The sequence below is a fragment of the Fundulus heteroclitus genome, chromosome 4 (genome assembly GCF_011125445.2).
Source record: "Fundulus heteroclitus isolate FHET01 chromosome 4, MU-UCD_Fhet_4.1, whole genome shotgun sequence".
Lineage (NCBI taxonomy): Eukaryota > Metazoa > Chordata > Actinopteri > Cyprinodontiformes > Fundulidae > Fundulus > Fundulus heteroclitus.
The window spans coordinates 37697677-37718823 of NC_046364.1; the positions used below are offsets into that span (position 1 = coordinate 37697677).

Genomic DNA, 21147 nt, shown 5'->3' on the forward strand with positions numbered 1-21147 from the left:
GCAAGGGTTCATGGCACTGTAAAAATGGCCATTACAGAGAACGTGTTAGAACACATACATAAATCTTTGAGTAAACCCAGTGGATGAGATGAAACCTGTAGTTCCTATTAGATAAGAAAACTACAACAAGTGTTACATTTTGTATTTCCGACTGAATCAGCAGGAATTTTCTTGAAAGAAATACAAACTAAATGATAGCTAACAAGCACATCTTTTTGAATAAGATGATATTTTTTGGAGCATTACCTACCCCATAGCTAGAGATGCAACCCTTTAAAAAGTTAAATATCTAAATTTAAAACAAATATAAAAATATAATGAATTTAGTCGTAACAGGTACTGTAATGTGTATTTGTGCAATAAGGGAGGGTGTGGCCTACAGAGATCATTGTCTTGTATCAAGGTGTGCGTGATTACAGGGCAGCTTTTGTCACTGAAAACAAATGGGAAAATTAACTGCCAAGAATCTGAGAAGAAGCAAACATGAAGCTACCAGGAAGCCATTCTCCTTCAGTGGTGTCAAGGAAAGCTGAGACCCGACTAGCACTGAACAAGATGCATAAGTGGAAACATCTGAAGAAGTAACAAAAGACAAAGTTTTATCGACACGTGAGATGAGGGAGAATCTTGGTTGTACACAAGGATGGGTTCATGGCAATTTTTAACAGAAACTTTATACAAACAGTTCTTCAGGAAAAAGCCTACATTCTTCAACAACACATTGATTTTTATGCAGGACAACCCTCCATCATGCACATAGAAGTACAACACTTAAAGATGAAAGAATAATAACATGGCCGCCTTCCTCACCTGACCTAAAGTCCACAAAGACATTGAGGACTCTCCATAAACAGGAGATTTCAAACTGAAGGAAACCTCTCTGAGGTGGACTGAGAGGCAACTGTGCCACAAACAAAAGGGACGTTAACAGGTCAAGTAACTGAGAGACTCCATTCATGGAATCTTGTGGTTGTTTAATATACTATTGATATGAAAGACGTTTAGGTATATTGGTCATTGATGTTTTTGTTTGACATGTCAGAAATGCTTATTTGCAAACTTTAAGAGGTTATTCTTACTTCTACTGGTAAAAATAAACAACTGAGGTAGGACATTTTTCATTTAGTTGCTTAATAATTCTGTACACCACAGTTGCTTAAACTTCACTTTTACTTTCCAAAAAGTTCTGGCCTAAGGTTTGTCATTGTGCATTATATTTGTCTTATATATTTTATTGTCCATTGCTATCTCGAATCCTAATGACTCTGAGGCTCTCTCTTCTGATCTTGACCTGACAAGTTACTGCAGATGTGAATTAGGTAAAAGCTGTCATCTGGTACAGTGCATCAAATGGTGACAGGTATGTTTAACTTGTACAAAGTCAAAGACAAAGTGAATTATTGTCTTTAATGTAGTTGTTCAATAATAAAATTAATCCTAAAAAAATAAAACTGTCTAATATTGTGCATACAGTGTATTGACACAAAAAGCTCCTTTGTTTTTTTGTTGTTTTTGTCATGCAGTGGAAAGCAATTTCAATCAAGTGCTCTGTAAAATATGTTGAAAAAAGGCATGAAATTAGTTATATGATAGGTTTATTAGTTTTTATTAAACAAATGTAGTTTGAAATGCTTTTTGACACATTGACAATTTAAAATGTTCCACTGTTTTATAAATCCACACAGAGAAAGAGAAGCAAAGGAGACCAATAAGGATGTGAAAGCAAGAAAGAGATTTGCTCACTCTCAGAGATTGAAATCATGTGGAATATGCTGACCACATTCAAGAAAACACGGAGATTCAACATGAAGATTTCTATTGCCAGCAAAGAAAGATGCCAGAGAGGATTTTCCTGCAATAAACTAAACCGGTGAGTACTTATGAATGTGCCTTATATCTGGTGTATTTAAACAGTGCACCACGCTTTGCATATGATGGTATACATATACTGTATGTCCCGCTATCTCTGCTTCAAGGAGTTGCACACATAGATGCACAGTATACAGTGTAATTATATAAAGAGAGGTTTTTCCTATGGAAAATTAAAACAACTCAGAAAAGAACATTACCTCAACTATGTGTGTGTGTGCATTCATGTGTGCAACTGCTTGAGGCAGAGATAGCGAGACAGACGGACTGACAGTCCAGGTACAGTGGGGTGCCCAGTGTCAACAAACGGTCAAGAGACTCTTAACATCAGGAGGTACAAACCAACACATACACTTCGTCTTTACCTTTTCCTCTCACATACACACTAAAACTACATATATATTTCTCTAACCCACACTCCCCTGTTGTGTTTGTAAGCCGTGACAAGCAGCATGCTCGTACGGCACTTGGGTCACCGGTTATTTGGAGAAGAAGGGTGAGCAAATAGAAAAACCGACTTAGTGATGGTTTACAATGGAGAGAGACAGCAAAAGTAGGTGCAGTTAGAGTTTCTGTTTCTAGCTAATATTAAACCAACATTGATCTGAAGAAAAATTATCGGTCTAAAATCTGCATGAAAAACGGCAGGGAACCGTAAAACACAGTCGTGACACCACCAGCGTGGCCACAAAATTAAAAGGCAGCATGACATCAAAAACAGAAATAGAATCAAAAACACTGAGAGCATCTGCTGTAAAGTTATTTATCGGAGGAAGGAAGCCAAATTAATGCAAGTGTCTACAAATAAACCTATTCACCTGAAGTTCCTACCTTCTTAGTCCAGCACAAAAACCAGACCAAAGTGCTTTATTTATCAATTACTAGATTATGTAGTACATGTACACTCTCCTAACACCTGACTTTCTGGTAAGAAAATTATTGAATAAAACTGTTTAATAAAATAATCTATCAACAATTGAAATGATATGGACTCTTATTTCAATACTTTACTTTTTAGCAAAATGGTAATTTAAATGGATAGTTGATAATTTAATGTAACAGATATATCAGTAATTCAGATGGAGAAATCTCAAACAATTTTTGTGCTGAACTTTGTCTTTCTTAATCAGCAATGTCCATTCATCATTTTAATAAAATATGTATAGTTTTACATTCTGCAAAGAAGTGGTTGGAATATCATATTGTTTGTCATTTTTCAGAGTACCGTAAATGTTTAGTTTTGCATAACTTTTTCTTTAAGGTATCTAGACGGTACTCCATTTGCTGTAAACCACATAGTGTTGTTGTGATAAACCAGAAGAGAAGCCTTCAGTTAGAGTAGAAGCTGACTTCAACAACTAGCTCTCATAAAAAGTCAGTGTTTCAGCAAAACTCTAAATTTAAACTCGCATCATCTTTAAATTGCTTTCTTTTACATTTGCACTTTCTTCTTTCTCTTTTTTCATACACCTAAAAGACCCTGAATTCACTTCATAAAGAGTTCCTTCTAACTACCTCATCTATTTTCCACCAAATTAACTCTCTCTCAGCACTGATTAATGGTCAAATCTAAATGAATCAAATTAAAAATTGAAAATTATATTTCCAAAGCTCACAAAAAAGAGACAGGAGGAAGCTCGTAGGAGAGTGAGAGTGCGTTACCTCCTCTTAACAAATGAGCCTTCAAATCGTAAAGAATGGGCGACAGAGGAGGGAACGAGGAGAGGGGATGAGAGGGGGGAAAGACAAGAGGAAAGAGGGGCATGGGGGAGTAAATGTGAAACTAAGAAATATTGAAATGTAAGAGGAAAAATACAAGCCAACAGGACAAAGAATGAGCACAAAACTGAATGTGAATGAAGAGGGAAATAAACAACCAAAAAATAAATAAAAAAAGATTGCATTGTAAATCATGCAATGTCAGGAAAGAAAGTGTAGAAAAGAGAAAACCATATGTGCTAAAATAACAAAGGAATACATTTTGACATTTGGTTACCGTACAACCACAACCTTCAGTGTTTTTTATTTGGGATTTTATGTGTCAGATCAACTCAAAGCAGTACAGTACTATGAAGCGAAGAAAAATATACATTGTTTCATCTTTTTGATATGGAAAAATCTAAAAGGTTTGGTGTGCATGTATGGATTTGGCACTATTAATCTGAAAACCCTAAATGAAATCCAGTGCAACCAATTACCCTTTACAAATCACCTTACTAGTAAAGAGTCCATTTGTCTATAGTTAACAGGACACCAATTAGTTGAAAAAGAAAATAACTGAAAACCCTGATTCATTTATCTTTACAGTTTGCCACAAAATATGTAAGGGACACAGAAAACATAATATAAATGTCTTCTTCTCAGATGAGACCAAGGTTTGTGGCTCATGCAAAAAGCCATGAGTGACAAAGAAGTAACACTGCATAACCATGCACAGCATTATACAGAAAACCAAACCAAACCAATTTGATTATATGAAGGTTATGTGATGATGTCTCTTTGCACTTCCCCATTTTTGTAAATTTGTAGTTTTATTGTAAAAAAAGAGACATTTTTTTAAATGAAAAAAGAAGACTTTTGTACAGGACTGTAGAAATGACAGAGACCAGAGGCGTTTAAATCAAAGTAATGTCTAAAAGAACACAACTTTAACTAACAATAGACTTTAACTTACGTTCTACCCTCAGGCTCACAAATGAAAAATAAATAAATCTACACAGCTGTATTACTGTTACTGGTGGGTTTTGTCATGTTTTTTTGTTCATTTAGCAATATCGTGCTACTTTTGTTATTTTTAATACATGCAGTTATGTGTGCACATCCAGCAAAGTGTGCCCGCAAACACTGTGACAGTGATGAAGGTGGATCATTTCTATCGTGGGAATATTGCTGTCTGTCAATAGCCCCGATCTCCACTGATCGCATCAGGATAGATTTTTTTTACACTGCGCTGGCGTCACTCTGTATCAGCAAACGTGTGTGTGTGTGTGTTTGAGGAAAGATGAAGGATTGCCAGCGAAATGCCTTTGACACCTGAATGCACATGCAGGAAAAGACAGAGGGAAGAGGAAAAGACAGAAGGGGATGGAAAGAAAAACAACACAGATTGATTTCTGATGGTCAATGAAGATGGTGAGAGAATTGGGGGATAAATAAGAGTGAGAGTCGTGGGAAGGAGCAGAGGGGGGAGTGGATAGACAAGTAAAATGAATGAATTTGGTAGATCTCAGCCAAAGGGAACTCTAGATAGACACTAAAAAGGCAAATTGTGGGAGACAGAGGCAAACAGAGAATTGAGAGACCACATATTCTTTCAGAGCAGTAACCATGTTAAAGTCTTTCTCCCACCTTAAACTAGTTTTAGACACATAGACTTAGATGTTGTTAATATGTGTGTTAAGCTGTAGTGTGGATGTTATAAAATTACAGTTTTTCCTGTGTGGCTTTATGGACTGATGGGTGAGTGCAAGGGGAAAGACAAGAGTCCCATTTAAATCTAGTGTGTGTATCTGCTACTTGTATTACTCTTGTCTGAGGACATAAATCTGCTGACATGTTAATATTGCTGGCACTCGAGTGCCAGCAATATTAACATGTCCTTTTTGCTGCAAAGCGTAAAACTTTCCAGCATGAATAAAACAGTAAAATGCATACCTCATTGAGCCTAACTCCTAAAGTTTAAAGGTTAATATTGAGAAATTATATAAAGATCTAATGCATGAATAAACATCAGTGGAATGCAAAGAAAGATACAAACCAGTGAAAATAATTTTTTTATGTACAACAAACATTTTTAGAAGGCTCTGATTGTGTAATCCAATGCAAGAAAAAAATGAAGAAGGTATGAGAGAGGTTGAGAGGACAATGTGCGTGGTGTCATGCAGTGATGTTTGTTTAGACCAGAACAGATCTGAACAGCCGTGCCTAAGGCAGTGGGCAGGTGGCTGTCACTGGAGTGTGAATTTGTGACTGTGTGTGAGTGAGATCGAGTAAAGTACCAGAATAAGCCTGATCTTCCTTTGCTATGGTTGTTGCTTATGTAACACAATGAAACTATAGTCTAAATATTCTATCTAAGATAAGACAGGCTAAAAAATACCTTTATAGAACTAATAGTAAATCAGCATTGTCTAAAAGCAGGTCTAAATTATTAAAAACAACTGCAACTGCAATAATTTATAAAGTCCTGTCATTGCTATGTAGTATGTGTTGTTTATGACATACCCTTGTTTTATATAATCTATATATGTATTGAGGTGAAGGCTGGACAATTCCCATGTTTTTATTGTGTCAGAATAGTGTATGGTTCTTTTGCCTAAAGTTATCATCTCCATTTTACCACACTCTATCACCTGATGATAATTCTGTACTCTTTTCACAGTCTATGAGGGCCAAAATTGTCAAATAATTATAAGCTAAATTAGTAAAAAAGCAAGTTCCAATGTCACCAGTTGTACTAATGGGCAAGGTGAGATGAGTAACCTTTCATCAGTGTTGACAGAGCATCAGCATGATGTAGCATGAGATTACACAATTTTATCAGCAGGTCATTGCTGCAACATTTTAATCACATTTGCAGAATTTTCACATACGTCGCAGGTTTATACCATGTCTTAAAGTTGAGACAGTCAAGCTATAGAGGTCAAATCAAATTTCATAGGATACAATATTAGATGGGTTAGAAGGTAGCGAATCTTCCAATGTCAATGAAACGCAAGACAAAAGCATGACATTGTGATTGAGATAAAAGATATTCAAAACTAGTCCACCTTCATCCTTCTCTGTCTATTCATTGTGTGAGAGCATTTCTGGTTGGTGTTTGGCCAGCTAAAATACCTCCCTTCTTCTCTCCTCAGAAAGAAAGTGTTTGCGAAAAAGAGCGGACCACTTAGGTCGTCACTCCATTTCCATTATCACTTCTTTCTAGCAGGGATGCAACCAGATGCCCGTTGCACAATCACACACACTCATGCAGGACAGACACTCCAGGGCCAGATTTAGATACAAGCTCCCAAGAGGGAAACACCAGACGCCACCAGTTGTCTAGCGCTCCCTTCTTTTGTTTTTCCTCAATTCTTGCCTCCTTGCATCTCTCTACCACCCCAGTCCACCTCTCCAGTGATCTTTAAATTGTTCTCACCTTTAGTCTATTTAATAACACATCTTTTCTTTATTTTTTTCTGCATCATCACATACCTAAATGAATAATGGGCAACATATACTTAAGTCAAATTTCTGTGCTTTACTTAGTTGATATGATTCTGCTTTTCTTCACCCATTTCAGTCTTGCGACTGTCTACATGTATGCAGGGCAATGACAGTGGATGCCAGTAATAAAGATCACTAAGCTTTGAGAAGAGTTACACATGCACACTACCAGCTGTATACATACACAACTAGCAACACTCACACAGACTGGGGCCTTCCACCTGATCTCACTCATTAGGTCTTAGAGGCTATGGGGAGCAGGGCCAACGCTGGCACAAGGTGTTAATTTGTGTGTGCATACGTGCGTGTGTGGGGCACGGCGCCAAGGTTTATATCTGCAATCTGAGGACTTGTCCCTCTAGAAGCGTCACCATCTAAATCCAGCTGGCCGTTTATGACTTTATAAAGATGGAGGCAATGGATTCTGCCTGCTTATTCAGGATTGATCATCAAAGTCGCTGCTGGATGGTGGGAAATTTGTCAGTTTGAGCATATGTACTGTATATATGTCTGCTGAATGCTGTTGGCTGCCTCGCTGTGTGACTCTGCCAATTCCTTTCATATGTACATGTCTAATCTGTGTTTTCTAATCATGATAATTCTACAAATCACAACTGATGTTAAACATGTCATGTCTGTCTTCTATGCAATGTTTGCAGAGTTAATTTTAATTGACATCACTAATCTTGCTTGTATGGCTCTTACCTGTGATGTCACTCTTCTCTCATCCCCCCTTACCATCTCTCAGTAGATTTAAGCCCCACCCCAATGACCTTTTGGTCTTCAGCTGACGCATCATTATGGCCCCATTAAAAATGGACAGCCAGCCATTGCCAGAGGGGCAGTTCTCATAATATAATAAGAACGTATTTTAATTGTCTCGCTCCAGAAATTAGCTGCTACATATTTGTGGGTGGGTTCCTACAGTTTGTTCCTTCATGATTGACCCCTTGTTTGTTCATGTACTGCTTTGCTCTTCTCTTTTGCCTGAAAGTAGTGGATGTGTACATGCAAGACGGAGCTGTGTCATTCATAGATCAGGTAATGTGTTTAGGAGAACATATAAAGAAAGATATCTGTTCTGAGTTGGTTTCCTGACCCCCTGGCCCATTGTTCTTCAGGTACACACAAACACACACTCACATACTGTTCCTTACTGCCTCACTTGCTCTTCATCTCACCCTCTCTGTCTCCCAGGGCGACAAAGCTAATTTGAGGCAGATCTTGCCCTAAGGGGTAAACTGCAGCATCCACACACACATGCCTCCATGTCCTCCTCCCCACTCCACCCTGACCACTTTATCTTCACCTTTCTGCCGTGAGCTACCCCCTGACATCCACAGTTAGCACTGACGCTAACTGATCTAGCCACTTACCATCATCATCTATGCAATTTTGCAGCAGCACTGTTGACACCAAGAAGAGAAGACTGAAACATACTAAGTAAAGTTCACAAATGAGCGTATTAAGGACGTCTTGACCAATATAGTAAAATTTTTAGCTATGTAAAATTAAGTTAGGGCTTCAAGATGTAGGTTATAAAAAATATATATTTTATAATAAAATATAAGATATAATTTCATAAGCTATAGACTAGAAGAATAAACATAAAATCTAAAAATAAATTTGGATTTGTTACAAACACAAAAAATACAATTTAATATATGCTTACTAGTCATAACATGGTCAAACTCCAACAGTAGGTTGTAAAAGAGGCTTTCACTGGATTGAAATATGTAAGGATTAGAAGCCAACACTGTAGTGATGACAAACATCCTAGCTGTCACATATCACCAGTAAGAACTGCTCTCCTCCAAGTTTCTTGACAATGGAGAGGTTGGACTCTTATAGTCAGCCAAAAAACACACAGCAGCTGAGTTCTGAGACCAAACCACAGAGGAACACACAGAAAACAAGAGACACAGACCAGTTCATTAAGGGGTAACAGAGCAAGGTTCATACGACAATATAGCATTGCATGGCCGATTTTCTGAGGCTGGGAATTGCTTTTTGCCCAGATGTAAGCAAAACATTTTCTCTCTCTCAAACTTTCCCCCTCAAAATTGAGTTTTAGGCCGAGAAACCCTTGATTTAAACCCCTTTGAGAGCGTGGAAGTGTTAGCATAGAATTAGTGTTAGCAGCTTTGCTTTATCTTGTTTCTATTTAAATTAATCTTTCAAAAGTCAATGCATTTGATAGACAAAATCCATTATTAAGTGTAATTAATTGGTTGAAAAATATATCTAAAATCAAAATCCTAAATCTCCTAACTTCTTTATATGTTTTATGTAATAAAGCCCTGGGTTAGGTAAAAAGTTTCAACCCTCAAACAAATTATTTACACACATTAAACCCGTTTAATATAGATGAGTTTTGAGCCTTTCCTTAACAGTTTTTGCAGCTGTTTTGCCGACAAGGGCAGACTTTGTCTTACAAATGGTAGCATAAGAGGTTATAAATCTAAAAGTTTTAGGCTATTGCAGACCTTGGATGAAAGATAAAGGTTTTCCCAGAAGAACATTGCTCTGTAACAAAATGAGTCCCCAATTTATTACATTAGTGGTCCTAATGTCATAGCTGAATGGTTTCTATGCTAGTGGATGCTAACACAGCAGACATTAAAAAGTGGAAAAACTATTTAGCTCTGCTTTACAATGAATCTATTGGTATTTCCCAAAGGTCTAAGAAGAATTAAGATTACCAAACAGAAAATGGATATTTCGGGTTTCCAAATGAGCCTTATTCATATGGAGAGTGGAACCCCTTGTATTAAATTCACACTCTGCTCAACAAATGGGGTGGCTGTGGTCTGTCATGTTGATGTATAGATATGCGGCCTCATGTGTATGTGCATGATATATGTGTGTAGAGCAGGGGGGCAGTTGTAACAAAAGGCAGCTATTTGTTTGCCTGCTCTGGACAGAAACGCACAAACATATGTCCCTCAGTTACATTCCCTCTTTTTCCAATGGAAAAAGAGGTCATTTTATTTTGTGACTGTTACTTTTATTTCTGTAGTTCCTCCCTGTATTACCAGTACAATTTGACACAAAATCTTCAGGTTTTAAAATCATCTACGTAACATGGTTTGGTCAAACAAAAACAAGATTACATGACTGAAGCTCATTTAGTCTTTTACAGTGACTTGCTTGCAGCTGATTTTAGGGTAGCAGTGACTTAACAACATTTCTCTGGAAATGTCAGTTTTAACTATGAGCAGAGGAACTGAGACAGAAAACTAGAACTACAAGGTCTACAAGAATCTGGAATTAAGTAAAAAAACATGTAATTTCTGAGGATCATGCAGCTTTATTTTAGTGGGCAGGAAATGTGACATTTTTTTTTCAACATGAAGGTTCATGAAAGTGACAAGATTTGCTTTCTTTAACCGTCATGTTCCCAACTAACACTTGTGAATAAAGAATGGGACTTTATAAGCAACATAGACAAGAGCCATGTCGTTTCTGTGCCGAGTGAAAGGACCTGTTGATGTCGTCAGTGTGTGTGTATGTGTGCGCGTGTGTGGCCACATGCACAAGATAAAAAACTCTAGAGATGAGACATGGGTTCTGCTATGTCAGATCAACTGGGAGGACAAATGCTACGACAGCAGCTTGTTAGAGAAAAATGTGTGTGTGTGTGTCTGCAAAAAAAGGGGGTGGAGAGAGACAGAGCAAACTTAGTTGCCCCGCAGTTATTGCAATTTCATCATTATCAAAAGTAAATGACACTGGTTTCTAATATTTATTTAAATTAAAATTTAGTAGTTACTATCTAGCTAATTGTGCAGGAAGACAATATTTTATAATACTGAATATTTAGTTCTTTCGTCACCTGGATCTGGATGTTCAACTTTTGTTTTTGCTACAACACTCTAATATGGTCACATCTGAACTAATAAGTCAGAGCTGAGTATGCACACTTTTTTTTGACAGGGAATAAGAAGAACAATAAATGGATGACAGACAAAACAGGATCAGAGAGAGTGAAATAATTCTGAGTGGTAAGAAGCATAAGGAGAGAAGAAGAGAGGAATGAAGGGGAGGGCTGGCATGGTGTCGGCGCAGGCACGCTCCCTGACCACTGTAAGGAATGGGGCGTAGGCCAGGTCTCCCATCAATTACAACCTTGACCCTTCTCTCCTCTCCTTTCTTGCCGTCTCTCACACACTTTCTGCCTCATTCAACCATCCTCCCCCTGCCTCTCATCCTCCCTAGGTCCCCCTCCTGTGCTCCTATAAATCAATCTCTTTCCCTCCCTCCCCCCTGTCCCTCCATCCCATCCCCAAGGCTTCTCCCACCTTCACCCTCCCGCTCTCCCTTTTTTCTTTTCTATCTACCCTCGTTGTCATCCCTCCCCACTCTTCTGCCTGTTTTCATCGCTGGAAGTGCAGTGGGAGTAGAAAGGTCAAAGGTGGGCATACAGGAGAGAGTGAAAGAGGCAAAAGGCAACAAGGGAATGTAAAAATGAGAGAGTGAGTGTATTTAATCAAAGTGGTGTTGGGGCAGATACAATCTATTGTTTTTTGGCTTTATCCATTTCTGGGCAAAAGTCTTGGTTGATGTTTTACTTTCCGTTTTACCTTTTTTGGGTAAATTATTTTTGTTTCTTGTGCAGATAGGTTGAATAATTAACATTTATGCAGCCTAATCTTCATCATTTAAGACCTGTGATTAAGTGTCTTGTTCTCTAAACATGGTCACAGCTTTTCTTGTACGTTGTGTTAGACAAGGCGTTAAAATATAAACCAATAAAAGTAAATAAACACTAAACAATGGAAAATGAATCTGGAAAGCAAACGGCAACTCCTATTTTTAGAGGTTTAAAGCCATTTATGTGTATGTTCACTGCAAGATTGTTTCATATTAGCTATACAAGCCGATCTCTTTATATATCAGGGTTTCACTACAAATAATACTTAAATTCTATAGCTAAATCATTAAGGGATGGTTATACACCTTGTATATCTACACTCAGGATAGGCATGATTATATTTTCCTGGCACAGACCCACCTTTTCGCATAGTCATGTTTTCGTCAGGATTGAGGTCATGGCTTGTCCAGAAGGATAATGTTGCCTTTAAAGCTCACTTTATACAATCTAAAACCTGTTTTTAAGTATGTTTTGATGGTTTCCCCATTCCAGTTATGTCCACATTTCAGCCATGAGACTTAAATGGAAACCCTCCTAACCATCATTCTGGCCTACAAGCGAAAAATGTTATGGTCAGAAAAGTAAGTGGTTGAGCTATACAGGGTCAAGCATGTTAAGAGGAATCATGATCAGTGTGTTAAACCTAGAACCATCTAGAGCTTTGAAACTTGGACACAGGTGGAAGTTCTAACTATCTCAAACATCTCACACATAAATAAAAACTGCTTTGGGAATGGAAAAGCAGGTTAACGGAACTATGGAAAGCCCTCACTTCAACTATACAAAGTTTAAAAGCCAATAGGGAAACCTACCAATTTAATTGAACGGCACCAGTAATGCCATGAAGAGTGGTCAAATATTCAGCCACAATTATGCCAGAAGCGTGTTGATGGCTACAGAAAGTGTGTGGTCAAAGTGGAACTTGCTAAGGGACATTTGACCCAACATAGTCGGGGTGTATGTTTGAGCCGCTATGGTTTTTAGATTAAACCGACAATAAATTAAAATGCATTTGCCCATTGTTTTCTTAAATTTAGCCTTAGTATGTCTGAACACACTTAAAAATGCCAAAAGTAAACAAGTTAACAAAAAATGGTAAGAAGAGACCTTTTCCCTTACCCTCCCTCAGCATGCCCACAGTCAGACACTTCATAAATCGGCAGGCCTGGCACGACTTGCGTCTCCTCTTGGTGATCTCACACTCGTTGGTGGCGGGACAGCTGTACTCAATGTTGCCTGTGGCATGCAGACATGATATAGAAAGACAGAAGGAGATGTTTAATTGCAGATAGAGTACGTCAACAGTCAGCTAGACAGGCAGACTAGCTGAGAGACAACAGAAACCCACGGCATGAAGATGAATAAAAGCAAAAAGCTTAAAGATAAGTTGTAGATGAACAAGGGCATAAATAAAACTAAACATTTGCAAAATTGAACTGTAAAATTAGACTTTGAAACTGAAATAAGGTCACCGTTGGGGTAATGGTTATTTCAAAAGAAGAACCAAAACCAAAGTCTTTTAAACATATCACCACAGCAAATTAGTTCTCTTGTAGGCGTTTTTATTTTGTTATCAGGTTATTTTGCATATCCTTTTTTAAAAACAGTTAGGTGTATCAGTGTATAGCATTTCTCTACGAAGATAAAATGCATATAGGCTATTCATTTAAAATACATCTTGTTTATATGTGGATCAGTTAAGGCTGTGTGAAGGTAGAACAGGATTTGACACACAAATCAAGAACTGTGACCTTTGATGTCACAACCTTAGGCAATGAAAATCACACACTGAGGACCAATCTAAAATCAGTATTGTCTATGTTGAAAATGTTTTCCTACTTTATATTTGTTCTCCTCCCTATGTTACTTTTTTCTAACCAACCTTTTTAACTTGGCTAAACACCCTACAGCAAATATTTTTCTACTCTCTTTCACCATACATCTTTAAAAAAAATGCAGTCTCGTGTCTTGTATCATGAGATATTAAGACTTTGACTGTGGCACCTGTATCACCAATTTTATAAACATACCAGTGCTTCTCAATACATTTAAAAATCGTTTAAAGGGTAATTTAAATTAACAATGGAAACTCATTTATATCTGGCAAGTGTGATGACGATGGATTCCAGCCAATAAAAAGCCCAACATCAGGTTTTTTTGGTCAGAAAGATCTTACTATTACATAATAGTAGAGATATTTTGTTTTGTTAAGCAATAAGAGTTCTACTTTTTGAACTGAGTTGTTAAAAAAAATACAATTCACATTATATTCTAATCAATTGAGCTGCACCTATGCCCATCAAGGCAGAGCCTTCAAATCGTAGCTAACTTTAGTAATAATATCCACAGCTTTGGATTTGTTGGAATAAACTGAAACATATTCACCTTGTTTCTATGTATCTGCAGCATTGGGCAAGTTAGTATATTAAACAGAATAAAGTTATCTTCTCCTCCCATACCCGCCTGACAACTACAGTACTCCGGCAGGCCCATACATCTCCCACTGAAACAGAGTAAACAGTGATTACTATTGACTGCTGCAGCAGAGAGGATGTTTTCTCATTACTGGACTGATTAAGAAGCTAGTTAGCTTGGGAAAAGGCTAAATGCCCAAACACTTCCTAATGGGTAACAAGACACCCATTAATTGGCCCTGTTAGTTAAAGGCTAAACACTCTAAATGCTGAAGGAACTTTTACATCCTAATAGATGCTGCTAATGGGACTAGTTAGCCCACACCCAGCCTTTATTTGCTGATGTTACAGGACGACTAGATTAATTCTGCAGTTAAGCAGGATGCTTCCTGTGCAGTAAGGCTAAATGTGCTAATGACATGGAATCCGCGCGGCCTAATGGGCACTGAGTAAAAGGCCTTGTAATTTCAAAGAAACAGATGAGCTGCACGGGCTGTACACCAAAAGCCACTTTTAAAGCTTGCAGCGTAGAGACTTAATACAAGATGTGAAAACCTAGAATCCAGAAAAATCATATTTATACAAAAAGAAAAACAGGGTAATATTTCAATAGAATGGCAGAAAATATTAGAGGCAATCATAGTAACAGATTTTATATTTTAATTAATGTAACATCTATGCAGAACTGTTAATCTCCAGCTTACAGGCCAGTGGTATAAGAGGTGCTGAAACTGCAGTGAACCTTGATTTGACTGTGCCTGTAAATAAAAAGGGTCATGTTACCCTAAAGTGCATCTCATGTCTGAGATGTGAATATTTAACTACTTCGTCACATAGCACACTGAATGTATGCAATAATGTCTCTCAGTATGACAGAGTATTAGTTCGGATTTGAAATACTATGCTTTATATCCAAGTCTTACAGTTTCTGTGCACCTCCAATGTGTGATGTTTGTACCACAACTGAGCTGACATTTTATCATGATATTTAGTGGTATTCACTGTGATGCCAGTAAAAGTGACGGTAAGAGATTGATAATATTTCTGTTACTGCATGCAGTCACAAACCCTGGAACTCCAATGTTTCTCTGACAATGTATTGTACTCTTTTCTTAAAGAAACTACTTCACTACATCAGTTGCATTAAGTTGTGCAATTGCATCACAAAGCAGCACACAATAACTGCATTTAGTCATGTTTTTAAATACACTCATATTTACCAATGATGTCATGGAGTCGGGAGGGGGAAAAAAACAGCTCAGAGCTAAAGCAACTATCCAAACCAGTTTTTGGTACTCTGATAGAGATTCACATTATAAATCACAGTTCTTTTGCCCTGATAACGGAAATTGATGATCTTTTCTGATTCTTACCTTAAACTGGTGAGAAACAAAAAGGAAATGTACTATAATGATATGACTAGAGCCAAAAGATATAATCATTAACTCACCTCACTAAATGAAAATATAAGTAACCATTTGAGTAAATAGAAAAAAAACGATTTACTACTCAAGAATTTATCCTAGAATCTTTTAAGTTTTATGAATACTTTTTTATAAGGAGTTTTTTAGAATGCCATTTAGGAGTTTTTTAGAATGCCATTAATATTTGTCTCAGTGGTTCCCTCACTTTATGCCTCAGATTCACTTTTCCAGCCCTCGTTCATCTTTTGTGTCCAAGTGTTTGACTTTCTCTTGCCATTTCATAGCCCCACACCCCTATCTCCCATACTTTGCCCTCCTCTACTTTCCTCTTTATCCCTCTTTCTCAATAAGGGAGTGATAGATGCAGGTTGTCAGGTGTTACTGGACTAAAGCCACAGAAACAGCAGCTGCCAGAGCCACTTCCTCCACACTGCGACACACACGTGCAAAAGCACGCCAGCCCACACATAGCACTAATTCCTTCCTACATCTATGTGCCCAGTCCATCCTCCCCCTTCTCCTTCCTTGCCCACATTCCTTTCCCCGTTTTATTGTTTATCTGCCCCTAACCCTCCTCTCCTCTCCTACCCCATGCTCTCCTCCCCGTCCAGCTGGAGGTGTTTTTTTGGTGATTACCTGTGGTTTTATTGGCTAATGGGTTGAAACACACCAATATGTCTGCCACTACCCATCTGAGGCTGGCCCTGCTTTCCTGCCAGGACAAACAAACCAACACACACGCAGCAGGAACATGTGCCCAGACGTGCACATAAACCTTCGCTCATTTACATTTGGATGAACACTCAGACGTGGAGCCCACACAGAGACACAAGATCCACTCTGTCTGCATTGAGTAGCCAAATATAGTGTCACAGTCCACTTTTTTAGTGGGTCCAAGAATGCTTTCTGTCTTTTTTGAACAATTATTCAAAGTAAATGGTGCAAGAAACATTAATACCACTTGAACTAAAATCTTTATGCAATTTTCTTTAAAAAAATGTAACGCTAAGTTAATGTTCAATATGAACTCCTATCATTTGCATCATTAAACTATTATATCACCATCTTCTTTGACAATAATATTCTTTACAAACTTTAACAACTGTTCTAAAAATGAAACGTTTCCTCATGTGTTGGTAAAACAAAGACTATATTTCAGAAGGGTAGATTACAAGCCCAGAGAAAAATACATTTTGAAAGTCCAGCAATGTTCCGTTATTCACGGCTTTTCACGTTCATGCTCAAAAAGATTTGCTGTCAACACAGCTACTGCAGATATTGTATTTCCTTTGCAGCTGTGTCCTGACCTACCATACATGTAATCTTTAACAAGCCTTCTAAATAAAATGAAACAAGTGAAAGTGGTTGAACATTTGACCCCGCAACAATGACGGGTTAAACCTATAGAGTCACGACAAGGTTATGTGTGTGACTGTCTATTCACGTATATGCAGTGTGTACATCTGTGTGTCTGCCTTTATTGCGGTATGTGAGTGTGTGTGTGTGTGCTGAGATCTAATCGGGATTTCACTGTGCCATTATGTCATCCCATAATAAACACATACAGGTCATCTCCAGGTGGTGGTGACCATGTAGGAATGTGAGACTACTTCCCACCCACATTTCACTCTTTCCCTTGTTCTCTTGGGCTTTACTGGGAAAGCTGCTTATCAGAGGCAAAGGAAGGGAAGTACAGATAGTTAAAAGGATGAAAAAGCAGATAGATGAATCCTGCCAGAGATGACTGACTGAATGGATCAATAATATCTGGCTGGTAGCTTGTTAACCAAGACAAGCATTCAAGTTGTTTTTTAAACAACCTTCACACCCCATGTTTTCTTCCTTGTAAACTAGTTTTCCTGCAATATTAAATGTGGTGGGGCTATTTTAACTAAACATACCTTAGCAGGCTCTCTGAACATCTGGCTAAAGGTCGTTTAAAGCATGTCTGTTTATTTGTTAAAAAGAGTCCTACTTACCATACCTGTTTAGTGTGAGGTCTATATCAAACTGTCCTGAACGACAGGATCATATAACCTGGATCTCCTAGATATGAAAAAATTATTCAAGAGTTCATATAAATCATCTATCTTGACACTTGCAACCAGTTTAAAACAGACTGATGATCACTGACAAGTATATATAGCAAAAGTTTGACTGATTAATAAGTTACTCTGATGCTTTAATTTGATTTATTTGTTTTTATATCAAACGTCTTACTTAATATTTAACCTTGATAATATGGTTGTGAAAAGGAGCTTCAATTTTAAAGAAAAAAGTATTGATTTTTATGTACATTTTACTACAAACCGGGGAGCCAAAAATCATTCACACCCTTCTGAATAGTCTGTGGAAAATTCTTTATTAGCATTACAGAAATCAAACTCGGCTTCTGGTTGCTGAACAGTGTATTTTCTTTTGACGATTTTTCTTTGGTGATGAGCTCCGATACCTTTAGTTTTCGAGGCCTACATTGCAATCACCTAATTTCCAGCTGCTTCCACCAATTCTATATCAGATTTAAGTCAGGACTCTTGCCGGTCTGCTTTAGAACCCTAGTATTACATCCAGGGAGAAGATAAATGGTGGTCAAATTAACACGGGGGACTCTAAAACTAAACCACTCAGAGCTATACATAATTTGAGGCTTAATTATATTTTCTTTTATGATTTATCAATTATTTAATTTAATTTATACTAATTGATGGAATTAAATGTTTTATTTTATACTATTTCTTAACAATTTCTAATGTTATGTATTAAATTACTATCACTTATCAATTTTATTTGTATTTTAATCCTTTGTAATGCTGGTCTTGACAATTGTATCTGGATTTTTAGAGTCTATGCTATATAAAAAAACAAGGATTTTTTTTTAGTCCTCCAAACCAACCTCACTTCTGTTAAACTCACATCTCTGTACATTTTTACTTTTTTTTTTTTTTTACTTTTTTCATGTCAGTTTTAATGTTGTTGTCTTTATTCCTATTGTTTCTTTTCCACTGTCTCATGCTTTCACCTGTTGAAAAGCATTTTATGTTGCCCTTGAGAATATTTAATGCTCTCTATATATAGAATTACTCTTAGACTGAAAATTAAAACAAAATGTTAACCTAGTGTAAATCTTTGCGATACATTTTACAAAATGATATAACTGCAACACATGCTAGGGAGACCCTTATGATATGCTGGTTTCTAATTGGTTTAAAAATGTTGATATTTTTTTCCTTACTGGTTGGTTTTCTACACTGTTTTACTATTTACTAGCTCCTTCTCTTAGGCTAGATTACTTTATAAATTACTTTTACATCACTTTAGTGCAACATAGGTTGTTTTAAGTTAATGAATGAATTACATGAACATGCCTCACATAGGCTGAATTTAAGGTCACGCTGAGCCTTCATGGGGAATATAAAAGGTGTAATGGTGATCAAGCTGGGAGCTGACTATTGAATAACTGTACAATTTGTAGAGTACAGTCTAAATACCTGTACACGTTCTGCAATCATAGGAGCCCTAACAAGACATAAGCAAAGGATTACAGAGCCTAATTCCTGATGCTCTTTTCATCATGTGGATTATTGCTCGATTCTCTCTTTACTCAACCCCCTTGCGTGGACTCCTGACCCGTATACGTGACCTCTGCCCTTGCTCTGACACTGTGTTATCTCCTAGAAAACAGACTTATACCAAACAGTCTCCGGCCATGAGCAGCTAGATCTGGGAATGCAAACACTCCCAGGAAATTGATTTTTTGGTGTTGACGAATAAATGGTCAAGGTTGTGGGTGAAACTAGGAAGTGATGTTAAACCGCCGATGTGTATATTACTGCCCTAGGTGACTGTGTGTTTGTGTGTGTGTGTGTGTGTGTGTGTGTGTGTGTGTGTGTGTGTGTGTGATGGTGCATTAAATGATCAAAACAGAAATGGTGTGAGAGGAAGAAAGTCATGGTGGCTCACTTTGCAGGGAATATAGCTACAAAGAATATGGGTTTACATCTAATCTTGGGTCTTTCATTATGTATCCTTGATTTGCACGATGGTAGGTGCATGTGTACGTAAGTGAATTTCAAATTCCAAGTTTCTGGTAAATTTATTAAAAGAACAAATAACCTAATCAAGATTTAAATAGGGTATGTATTTTTTGACTGGTTGGTATTTTTTCATATTAGACAGACGTTGAATACTCTAGACGTTTACCTTTATATCACAAAAAATTTCATCAATGTAGCCTGCCTCTGCTTTTTTACCCATTTTGAAATTTTAAATGTTAATTTAAAAAGCAAATAAACTTGATAAAAATATAAAAAGTGTTGCAAAGTCTTTACAACTGCCTCGCAAGCAGTCACATAATAACACCAGCACGAGTGAATTGAGATAAAACTACTTGAGGGTAAAATGCAGAAGACAAAACAGAAAAAAAATACAATGGTTTGACCACAAATAGAGAGACAGTTTGAATTAAAAAAATGGAAGCCCACCTTGGATGGTGCGCTTGAAAAAAGCCTTGCAGGCCTCACACGATGCGACTCCATAGTGGTACCCTGACGCGATGTCCCCACACACCAGACACAACCTCTTCGGCATGGAATTTAACATGTACTCGCACTTAATTTGTGAATCTTCCCCAATAGTTGATGAACAGTCCTCGTAACGTTTTGATCCGGGGCCTCCAGCAGGTCCCAGGGGTCCTGCGTTGGAACCGTAAAGGCTTGGGGAGTCCAAGCCATTGGGGTGGCCGTTCATAGTGGACGAGTATGAGCCAGAGGCGTCACTGGAGCCACCAGGGGAGTGATGGTTTAGACTGTCAGTCAGAGAGGCAGGACTCGATGGTTCAGTCTTTATGTAAGAGGACGGACAATTCGACTCTAGGTGGCGCTCCTTACTGGACATTCTGCAGAGAAGCCTAAAGAAAGAGATAGGCGAAAGGTACAAGAAAGTGATGAAAAGAACTGATATTACTGTACTTGCTTTTTCTAAAAGTAGGAAGAAAACGTTAAAATATAAATTTAAATGTTAATATTCAGATCTGCAAATACAGACATTTGAAAAAAAAAAACTTTAAGTCACACCAAAAGCAAAAACCTATCGGGGATCATCAGAAACATCCTTGGTTGGAGAGCAGAGAGGTATGTTTATAGCAGCACAGCGTCACACAGCCACTTTCACATGCTTGGGGGTGAGGTCATCCGTCACTCTCAAGTCAATAGCAGCTTGTTCAACATGAAGGTAATCAGTAAGCAGCCCCTCTGACACTCAGTCATCCCAGAGACACACCATACACACACAGACACAGATACATACATAGTTATACGGAGGCACACTCACATACAGGTTTAAAAACCGCAGGTCAAACAGAAAAAGTGTGCATTTGGAAGAAAAAAAGGAGCAGGTTGATCAGCACCACTTTGTGATTGTAGTCCTCTCCTCATCTTTTGTTCAGTGTCTCTCTTATTTCTCTCCCTTCTCTTGGTTTTCCTTCCTTCTCTCCCTAAGGAGGCGGACTGGTGTCTTGTTAATGGCAGTTGTAATTAAAAGCTATCGTTTCTCTGTCCATATCTTTCCCTCCGTCCCTTTG

At 37.7% G+C, this 21147-nt stretch overlaps 1 protein-coding gene across 7 annotated transcripts in view; it reads right to left on the minus strand.

Annotated features, from left to right (window-relative positions):
• The window catches only part of esrrga (estrogen-related receptor gamma a), a 121593-nt gene that overhangs the window by 38234 nt on the left and 62212 nt on the right, over positions 1-21147 (minus strand). For 4 of the 7 annotated variants that reach the window (XM_021308073.2, XM_021308071.2, XM_012881533.3 and 1 more), the window contains exons 3-4: positions 20051-20475; positions 12839-12967 (exon numbers count right to left, since the gene is read on the minus strand). In XM_021308073.2, coding sequence (XP_021163748.2) covers positions 12839-12967; positions 20051-20475 — 554 coding nt within the window. The remainder of the gene's footprint in view (positions 1-12838; positions 12968-20050; positions 20476-21147) is intronic. The other 3 variants (XM_021308074.2, XM_021308072.2, XM_012881535.3) reach the window with 1 other exon arrangement.